Source organism: Crocuta crocuta, unplaced genomic scaffold, assembly GCF_008692635.1.
Source record: "Crocuta crocuta isolate KB4526 unplaced genomic scaffold, BGI_CrCroc_1.0 scaffold466, whole genome shotgun sequence".
Taxonomy (NCBI): Eukaryota; Metazoa; Chordata; class Mammalia; order Carnivora; family Hyaenidae; genus Crocuta; species Crocuta crocuta.
Window position 1 is genome coordinate 3,037,243 of NW_027529672.1, and position 10,698 is coordinate 3,047,940.

Sequence of the window (10,698 nt, forward strand, 5' to 3'; positions counted from 1 at the left end):
AAAAAAATTTTTTTTAAAAAAGAACTTCCTAAATAACTTATGGTATATCCATACAATGCACCACATGGCAGATATTTAAGCGAATGAGGAAAATCATCTGTATTTGCATCTTTTGACACAGAATGACTTCACAGACATATTATAAAGTGAAAAAAGGCTATAATAATACATATATTATTTTTCCATATATGTAGTGTGATGCCATTTGTGGTTAAAAATTGGATAGTCGTGGATGTACAAATAAAAGTCTATCTTTAGGCAGAGAAAGGCCGGGAAGGATACGTAGATGGCTGATAACTGTGGGTCTCTGGAGAAAGGCCTGGGTGTAGGGAAGTGATGTGGGAGAGAAGACCGTTGGTCATAGGGGACTGTAGCCTTATCTCCACTGTTTGACTTTTTAAGATGAAAATGTAATTGAACAATAAAACTAATAACAAAGAATACAAAAGAAAAGAAAGCTCCGGTGTGACCGTGGGTGGGTGAGGTCTGAGAGCCAGGGCCAGATCCCACTCAGGGCACAGAGTGTAAACCCAAGCACTGACTCCTTCCAGGGGAAGAAGCTTCACCTTGCTTGTGTGTCCTCTCTGAACCTCGGTTTCCTTTTCAGGAGAACCTGAACAATCCTGTCCTCCATGGATGCTGCTTTGAGATCTATTATTATTATTTTTTTAAATATTTTTATTTATTTCTAGGAGACAGAGAGAGAGAGAGAGAGACAGCGTGAGCAGGGGAGGGTCAGAGAGAGAGGGAGACACAGACTCTGAAATAGGCTCCAGGCTCTGAGCTGGCAGTCAGCACAGAGCCCGACGCGGGGCTCGAACCCACGCACCGCGAGATCATGACCTAAGCGAAAGTCAGACGCTTAACCGACTAAGCCACCCAGGCGCCCCTGAGATCTATTATTTTAACTGCAAGGCCCCATAACAATGGTTTTGGGTTTGGAGACGGAGGGAAAGAGTTGGCTGAATTTTTTCACTAAACTGAAAAAGGAATACTTTTGGCATGAGGTATACATAGCTCTACACTTCTAAAACAGCAAGTCCAAAAACCCAGTGGCCTTATAAACCCCCAGCTAGAAGGTGGTGAATCAGGTCGCTGATGGGATGGACCCCTTCTCCTTGCTCGTGCTTTTTCACTTACAAAGGGGTTCCCTGCAGATGACCAACGTGACCTAATTATCACAGAAAGAATACAATCATGGTGAAAGCAGAAATCTTGCACCTGGGCTGCGGCGCAACATACCCTTCTGATTTCAGCGGTTTCTCTAAGCACACTATCAGTTTGGTTTAATTACTATAGTTCCTCCTAGTGCGAGATACTTCATTATAAACAAATGACACTTTACTTGCATGAACTTGGCCATCATTGCTGGGTTATTACATTTTGGTGATGAGGCCGGGGCTCAGGAAGACCGGCCCCCTTTGTGGGCGTCAGGTTGGTGAGAATTGGTAGAGGCCTAGAGTAGCAACTGGCCAGACAGAACAGGGAGAGTTTGCGGACAGCAAGGCCAGGAAGCCCACCGGGGATGGGAGACCGGGACACCACGCCAGCGCGCGGCCCTCTGTGGCTTTGCTGGCTCCCACACGCCGGTGGCCTCCAAGTCTGGACTCTTCCTCAGGCTCTGCTCCTGTCAAAGCCTCAGGGCAAACCACCTCTCTCCCCCTCATAAGACTACCTTCAAAGGTGCACAGCGACCAGCAGCACCTGCCCAGAGAGGCGAGGAGAGTGTGCAGAAGCGTTCCCGTTACGGGCCTGGGGACCCCTCAGAGACCAATTACTGGATCGGTTCTGATTCCGAGACCCACCGCTTCCCTAAGGCTTTTCCAAGAACGGCATTAACATTCAGAAATGCAACTGGACAAATGCACTTCTTGTAGCCAGCTTTTCAATTCATGGCCACGAAGACCTCAGCCCTTAAAGGTAGACCCAGAATTAGTGGCCCCTCTGGGCAGCGCGTGGATGCGTCGGCCACCCCTCCGCCATCTCCCCCCACCTTTTTCGACCTCACGCAATCACCAAGTACCTTTTAGATCGCATGTGCATCTCCTTCTCTGAAATGTACCTTTCTTTGGGTTTGAACAAGTTATCTGGAAAGAAACGGAAAGAGGGTTAATTTCAGAGGGTGTGGCTATTGCACGTTTCTAGAGAAACATTATGGGAAACCCAGTACACACTTTGCTATCGATCCTCAGTCTAAGCCCCGTCCTGTTACAAATACTGCAGCGCTCAGTGGGCGCTCATATACCATAAACAGTTACACTGAAACTGAGCCAGCAGGTTGGTCCTGATGACAGTTAAACACAGACGTGAAGTACAAGGTCAGCGTCTCACATACTTTGTGGACAGGGACTCCTTTGCCGGCTTCATCTAGCAACATTCATAGTGTGCAGGGGATGGTGCCAAGGTGGCCCTAAAATGTGTGTCAGGGTCATCCTGGGTATGCGGCCCTGGGTGTCCGGTCATATCACCCACAAAAGCTCTCCACACCAGGGTTTTGGTACCTCTGAGGATAAGGGGGTCTCCCAGCTATCACAGAGCATTTTGAGAGCAGGGGTTGACACAAGTGGGGCCCTCCCTCAGGGACATTCAGCCTCTGCATCCATTCCAATGGAGGAACACCCCTTTTCAGAGTCAGAAAGGCAATGGACGACAACATTGTAGGAGTGCCTGTCTAGTACCCTTTGAGAAAGTACATAGTGACTCAAAATTACTATGAGTCTGGAATGTTTTTCAGTGTAAATACGTATTACTAATTACAATGATGTTTGTAGATTAAAAATGGTACATACTTATTTAAAAGTTTATTTATTTTAAGAAAGAGAGAGAGACAGACAGAGAGGGAGAGAGGGAGAGCACACAGGAGGGGCAGAGAGAGAGAGGGGAGAGAGGGAGAATCCCAAGCAGGCTCTGCACTGAACTCACGAACCATGAGATCATGACCTGAGCTGAAACCAAGAGTTGGATGCTTAACCGACAGAGCCACCAAGGTGCCCCAAAAGCAGTATGTATTCTTTGTAAAAATAGTGTATATATACCTTTGTGCAATAACTCACATTCCCGCGATGCTCTCAGCCCTATAGATTAGCCAAGAGTTCGTCACACAAAAATACTCTTGGGGTATGTGTTACATGGACTTACATCTGAGAAGTCGCCACACCTTCCAAAACACCTACATGGTGACCAGCTCACCTCCTCCACTGGGCATAAGCAGACATACAACTCAGCATCCTAGCTAAGCATCATGGAGTTGAAAGGGGCTCCCTGGCAAAGACCCCTTGTGTCTCTATTAATCTCCACATGGATCTATCCCCTCACTCAGCAGAGCCACGCAAGACTTCTCAGGCTTACAGATTTTTCCGTGAATATACACAAAGCGGGAGGTGGTGAAGACAAGGAAACTAACAAACTTGTCCCCTCTGGAGAAAGAAAACACTGGTACTGATTTACAAACTGGAAACAACACAGTGGCTGAGCTTGTACTCTGGCTGGTTATTTAACATAAAAGAAAAAATGGCACCATTCCTTAACTTCAAAGGTCAGACTCAAGGAAGAAATGGGAGAGGAGTCAAAACAATCCGAAGAATGTTCCCAGCTAGGGGGAAATGCCCCCAGTGTTTGGAAAGGAATGAGAGAGAGGAGCAGCCAACTGTACCATGAAGATTTCCAAGGTGCCTCCCGGCGCCCACCCTTGGCTTTTGCTACAAGTAGGACCGGGGCAGAGGGGAGAGCCTTGGACACATCCCAACGACTTTCCCAAAGAAATGGGTGGCACCTTAAGGTGGGCACTGGTGTGACTGCTTGGAGACTCCCACTCAGGCAAGGAGAAGGTGCCTCTACAAAAACTTAGACTCAAATCTGGATTAGCATCTCCTCAGGAGCTGCTCAAGAGTCAAGCGAGGCCGGGGCGCCTGAGTGGCTCAGTCGGTCAAGTGTCCACTTTCGGCTCAGGTCATGATCTCACTGTCTGTGAGTTTNAAAAATATTAAAAAACTTTAAAAAAACAAAAGAGCGAGACCAACCCAGACAGATCAACAGATGGTATTCCAAGGGACTAAAAATACAAATTGTATTTGTAACTTTTTTTTATAATCTTAATCCAATCGTATGTGGTCTACTCTGGGAAATAAGATTTTTTTTTTAAGTTTGTTTCTTTAGAACACCTGATACCACAATGGAGCTTTGGTTTTCTTTCCAAGAGGAAACAAAAGCAAATGTGAGCTCCTTGGTACCTCTGCTGTTTTGTTTTCTGAACCTTCGTGGCCTGCTGTGCCTCGGCAGACCTTTAGATTCGGGGCCCAGCAGCCCAGTCGGGGACCAAATGAGCAGGTCTGTATCCAAGAGGGTGCGCCCTGGCTGCTGGGCTCCACCCACACTTTGGGAAAGGGGCTGCTTTTTGGTGCTGACCTGAGTTTTCTTAACAGCACGGGACACATTTGATGAACAGTGAGACCTATCTTCTGGCGGGGAGGAGAGACAGGCAGCAGATCTACGCTCCCAGAAGAAGTTGTGTGAAATAAAACAAGGGTGCTACTAACGGCCCCCAACCTCGCCGGAAAGAACAGAACCCAGCCTGGCGCTGGGGAGCGGGACGTCAGACCTGAGGGGTCCACACTATTATTTATAGCAACACTGCAAGTGTTTATTGGATGCTTGCTTCCGTGATCTCCCCGATCTTCACACCAACTCTGTGATGCGCATGATTATCTGTACTTTAGGGTTGGGATAACCGGAGTTCAAAGAGCTGGGTGTTAGCCCGAATCAGTCCAGCCCTGTCCACACAGGCTCTTAACCTCAGAACACTGCTGCTAATTCATCTTGCAGAATCCAGATTTTGGGGGGTCATGCTGAGTACCACTCCCCTCCCCATGAGACCCATCCAAACTTCGTTTCTCTTATACTCCCTTCCTCCTCTAGCTAATGTCACCAGGGGAGGCTCAGAGGAAACAAAAATAGGTAGGACCCTGACACCATGAACTTGGGGGTGGGGGTCAGATAATTTACAAACTGGCTACAACGTTTCAGGCAAGTGCTGCTCTGATGGCCACATGGTAAAGGGGGGACCCGGGTGGTGGGAAGGGCCCCTCGAGGGAGCAGATATTTAAACCACAGCCCAAGTGGCCACAAGACCAGCTGCGAGAAGCCCAGGCGGGAACCAGCGAGGGAGGGAGGGGGCGGAAGCACGAGGCGACGTCAGGTCAGCAGCCGGGACAAGGTCAAAATCAGCGACGCTCTCCCCCCAGGTCACGCCACACAACCACCAGGGGCCTCGGACCACGATGCCCGCGCGTGGGCGCCGGAAACCTGAGCCCCAATCTCCCGACGATGCTCACGCGCACACAAACTGGGAGCCACCCGTGCCGCGCTTTGCAGGCTGGTTAAGGAGCTTTTCCTTCACAGGGAGAGAGAGAGGGAAAGCCCCGTGGGGTTCACACGGGAGATCTGATCTGTGTGTTAGAAGGTGACCAGCGGCTGCTCTTGCACAAACTGGGTGGAGTGCAAATGGGCCGGAGGGAGGCAGACCAGGCACCTGGAGGGGAACCTGGCGTCGACAGAGCTCCTGGGGTTCGGAAGCGGGAGGACTCTGGCCTCAGGGACACTGCCTGTGGGCACAGTGAGGCGCGGCTGGGAGCCAGGAGTCAGGATGACCCCAGGCTGGACTGGCCGTTCCTTTGGTGTCTGTTAACGCTTTCACCTCTTCGGCGCTCTGCTGAGACACACAGGTAACGAAGCCCAGGGTGACAGCCAGGTGAATGAGGCCTTGAGGGGCCAGAACCAAGGGTCTCTGCACGGGGGACAGGGCTCTGGGACACTTCACAGCAGCAGGCAGCGGAGCCGAATCTTGAAAAAGGAAGAGCTGTCCCCCACGGCGGGGAGGCACGCGGCANGTCCAGGACCTCGTTTCGTGGAATGGAAGCCATCCTGCCTGAGCTGTGCTCAAAAATACAGCAAAAACGCATCTATCCATTCAATTAAAGTGATGGGTGGGGACAATTTTCAGCCTGCGTCTTCTTGGTCTTTTATGGACCTTCCTTGAAGCTTCGTTGTTCTAACTCATTGATTTAGAGGAAAGAGACCCATGGCTGTAGTTACCTCTCATTAACATTCAAATCGAGGAAGTTTGGGGTCTGTTTTCAGTTTTTGTTTTTGTTTGTTTTTTTTTTTTCAATAAAATGACTCTGGTAAATTGTTCATTTCTGTATATCTGGAAAATCGTGTCCTTCCCCCCGACTCCCAATCTCTGTGTCGGGCTCATTACTGTATCTGAGCCATAGGGCCTGTTGATCATTTAATTTGCAAGCCCAGACATGCTTAAGCCCTTGCCTGTTTCAGAGTCAGCCAATAGCCAGCTGCCAAGATTTTCATGCGTCTGAGGCCACTCTCGGAGAGCAGCTGGGTAAAGGCTGAGTCCCAGTACCTTGTCCCGATCTCTATAAATATCTGTGGGTGTCTGTTACAGCCCTCATCTCCTACATGTGTGAACACACACACACACACACACACACACGGGTGGCCTCCACATTGGGAGAGCTGATAGTATCAGCAGGAGGCAGCCAGGATCACCCAGACGCCAGCATGATTGGTTGTTTATGGGGCTGAGGTTCCCTTTCCTCCGAGCACGAGCCCCCATCTACTGCTCTGATTGCAAAGCTTCCTTTTCCCTATTGAACAAGTAATCTAAATGATAATCAAGTCCACGCCGGATTTATTACTGCAATGCCCTCCCAGGAGCTCATTTCTGCAGTCACCCTGAGCACTTTCAAGAATCCTTCAGGCACTTGCTTCCTGTATCATAGAAACACCAAAACCAAGGGATGCCTGTTGGAGAGAATCCAGCAGGGAGCCAACAAACCACTTTGGAGTGTAGACACCAAGCCTATACCTTCAATTAAAGACACGGCCTCCCAAAAGGAATGAAAATGGGATGTGTGTGTGCAGGGAGGGGAATCTCTGAGGGTGTTCCTCTAAAAAAGGCTCCCAAAATCTTGTATTCTGAGACCACAAGGCTGTTCATTATGCCACTGAGCTGTTCAGAGCCAATTAGCAGCAGACCATCCATCCGGCCACTGGAGTAATTACATCCTGGTTTTCAAGAGTTAAATCCAGTTACTTGCGCATCATTTCCACTCAGCTCCCCTTGGTGGTACCTCTAATCCGCTTGACACAGGCAGCAGCAAAGTGCTCTAGCTTGGACTAATTAGCCCTCCAGAAATTAAATGGTACATTTCGCAGTGGACAAAGGCAAGTGTAAAGACTCTTAGGCCATTTGTTTCGGAAGTGCTCTTGAGACGGTGGCTTGCGCTGGGTGACCATTTCTCATTTTGCTCAGATCTGTGCGAGCCTTCTGTGGGAGTCCTGCTCTGAGTGACAGTTCCAGGCTGGGAGCAGCCGTCTCTGGGGCCAAGAAGGTGGTGGGCATGGCCCAGACGCTGGCATTGATATGAAAATGATGCTCGTCCCAATTACCACCCAGCAACACAAGAGAGACGCCGATGTCAAAGTGTGCAAGGATCTCAGATCCTTCTGGTGAAGGCATATAACACGCAGAGATGAAAAATAAACCAGAGATTTCTGGGGAGCATCTGTCTCTCTCTGCAGGCTCAGAGTGAGAAGCAAGGTACCAAGCCTCCGGGCGAGAGAAGAGTGACTCGTTCCCTTCATGGGGAGCTCACTGCACAGAGATCCATCCTCGAGTTCAGAGCCCGGGGCGGGGGTGGGCGTGGTGATGTGAAGCGCTCGCTTAGAACACGGGCAGAGCTTCATAACCAAGTTATGTGTCTTTTCTTTTCTTTCTTTTTTTTTTTTTTTGAGAGAGAGAGAGAAAGCGAGCAGGGGAAGGGCAGAGAGAGGGCAAGACAGAATCCCAAGCAGCATCTGTGCCGTCAGTGCAGAGCCTGATGCAGGGCTCGAACTCACAAATGGTGAGATCATGAGCTGAGCTGAAACCAAGAGTCGGACATGTAACTGCCTGAGCCACCCAGGCGCCCCATGATGGGAGCACCTGATGCAGCACAGGCAGACAAGGCCCGGGGCCCACGGCTCCGGGGCCCACGGCTCCAGCTCCCCCAGCGGGAGGAACCAGGTCCCCAAGTCAAACACATCTATGAAGAATACTTCTGGAGAGAGGAGGAGTCTTCACGCAGTTCCCTGGTTCGATCCTGCACCCAGACCAATAGCACCACGAGCCCACACGGGCTTCTCCCATGCGGCTCTAGACGTGGTTTACAGCCGCCCGCCAGGCCAGCCCTCTCCCCGCGTGGCACGGAAGCCCTGGAGGACAAGGGGGGATTTCTTCCACTCTATTTGCTTTCTCACCCCACCCCCAACACCCCTGCTTCTTTCCATCCACACGGCCAAAGGCAACTTTCCATTTATTACCCAGTCACTCCTCAAAGACCCAGCAAAGAATAAAGGGGTCCACGGCTCTCTGTCGGCTCCCACAAAAGCCACGGGGACCACAGAGGAAGGTGAGCCTGTATCAGCGGGGTCTCCCCTGCATCACTGCTATCTGAACTCTTGGTATGGACAAGCCCCCTCCTCCCATTATGTCAGACGATCACAATTGTGACCTGCTTTCCAAAGGGACGTCTTCTCTGATGGACTTTGTGCTGGGTACCAGCATGATGGCATTAGTACATCCCAGGGGGGAACCCACATGGTCCAGGCAGGACCTCTCAATGGACAAGCCTCCAGTGAGGCAAAGCCAACCACAGACTGTGAAGCTGGCACCATACTCTGCTGCCCAGGGGTCCCCAAGGCCTCCCACCCCTGCTTCTCGGCACTGCTAGACCGAAAGAATACAAGCAAGGAGAGTAAGACCTCCTTCCCACAATCCCAGGTTACTCTGGGAAATGAAAGTCTTACACTCTGGTTGGAGTTTCTTTAGCAAAGCATGGTAGACATTTCTATAAGCAAAGATTCCTAGAGCCATGTTTCTAAAGTGGACTCTCAAGAAGTAGATCAAAACATTCCGAGGTTAAAAAAAAAAGTTTAGGTAAAACAAGGTTAAACAAATTTAAGTAGTCTTCATTGTTGCACAACTTATCAGTGCCTTTAACAGTTGTAATTCTGCTTTCAAAGTCATTATTTGTAGCTAAAGGATTTAATCTCTATTAAACAGAAAATCTGGTGTACTTTCCCCACAGTTTTCTTTAAAAGGTGTGTGTGTTAAATGGCAAGTTTAAATTACTCATTCAAAGGAACTTTAACAATGGCTCAAACCACACCTTTCACCATAAAACAGCAACAGTTAGCGAAAGTCTGAAAGATTAACTCTTGATATGAAAGTCATTGTTTGCTCCAATTCCAGGGTTTCCCAGCATTTTTTAGAGAACCACAAAATATGGTGATTTATAGATGATGAATAAACTTTCCTTCTCATTGCCAAGCAGATTTACATCCTTGGTGTCACTGAAAGGTTTACTACTGAACTGCACTGTGGGGTAAAAGGGAAATCATTTGGAAAATAAAATCCAGGCAATCGAGAAAAGGAATCTCCCATAAAGTTATTTCTCCTTATCACTCTGCAATCCCTGCCTTGACCTTGAACTGTTTTAATTGGAAATAGCACTGTCCTTCTAATCACCAGATATACGTTGGTCTTTTCTTCACGTCTCTTTCAAAACACGACAACCCAACGCCGTTCTCATCGGTCTGTGAAGGACACCAGTCATACTGTACGTGTCAGTATCTCTGAACCAGGGAAGGAGCCTGTCAGCTAAATCATGCTTCTTGTTTTCTTTGCAGGCTGATGAAGGAACAATTACTTTTATCTGATAAGCACATTTAAAAACTCCTTTGTGAGTAATATCAGAACTACCCCCAAATATTTATTCAGATGTTTTATGGAAAAACATTCATGAGCTCAAGATCAGGCAACAGCAGGGACGATGTGGCTGGCGCTGAGCTAGTTGCATGACGGACAGCACATTTTTATTACTGCAATGACTTCCCCAGCCGTCTCGTATCTGCTGGGTCACTACTCCAGCTCAATGCTCTGGGAATGCAAATTAATTTTAATACTTGCTCCAGCCAAGAATCATCAGCGAAGGCAGAACTGCTGGAGGAGGAATTCTGCAGTGCCTTCCGGAGAATTCCGTTCCTCAGCTGGTCCGTGATTTGAATGGCTCTGACTTGGATCACCTTGGGAAGGGCGGATAATGCAATTCAGATGAATTCAGGCTGTTTTGGTGCGTGCAGGGGGGCGGCCCGGGGTGACTCAGTGCGGCACGCGCCCATCGGCATTTACACTCTCGGGAGATTTGAACTAGCACACCCTCAGGACCATAATCCAAAGTGGGGACAGTAAGGAGGCGGGGGGACCTGGGAGAGGTGTGAGAGCCATGAGCGCTCAGATGGAAGAGGGAGGGGGCAGGGGACTCCATGGGAGTATCAGGGAGGGCTTCACGGCAGAAGGGGATATTCCTCGTGGGTTTTCTACACATTCGCAGGTTACGGGGACGACCTGGGAGGGCCATAGCGACAGTGATTCATACAGAGCCAAGTGCGCACCACCACGCAGTCCCCGTCAGGCAGTGCAGGAAGCAGAAGGAAGAGCCTTGGGGGTAAGAGATTAAGGAAGAGGCTGGATTTAGGCTGATGCAGGATTTTGTGGGGCAGAGACGAGTAGAGACAAGATAAGGCTTCTAGCAGGCGGTTTAGGGACCCCGAGGTAAGGAAGGGCAGCTAACTGGGAAGGGG

General features: G+C 49.4%; 1 protein-coding gene across 7 annotated transcripts in view; it reads right to left on the reverse strand.

Moving 5' to 3' along the window:
- The window catches only part of CUNH10orf90 (chromosome unknown C10orf90 homolog), a 226,865-nt gene that overhangs the window by 6,442 nt on the left and 209,725 nt on the right, over positions 1 to 10,698 (reverse strand). For 6 of the 7 annotated variants that reach the window (XM_077762970.1, XM_077762973.1, XM_077762969.1 and 3 more), the window contains one exon: positions 1,990 to 2,087. In XM_077762970.1, coding sequence (XP_077619096.1) covers positions 2,005 to 2,087 — 83 coding nt within the window. In that variant the 3' untranslated portion in view covers positions 1,990 to 2,004. Of the gene's footprint in view, positions 1 to 1,989; positions 2,088 to 10,698 lie in introns of those variants that run through there. The other variant, XM_077762975.1, reaches the window with a different exon arrangement.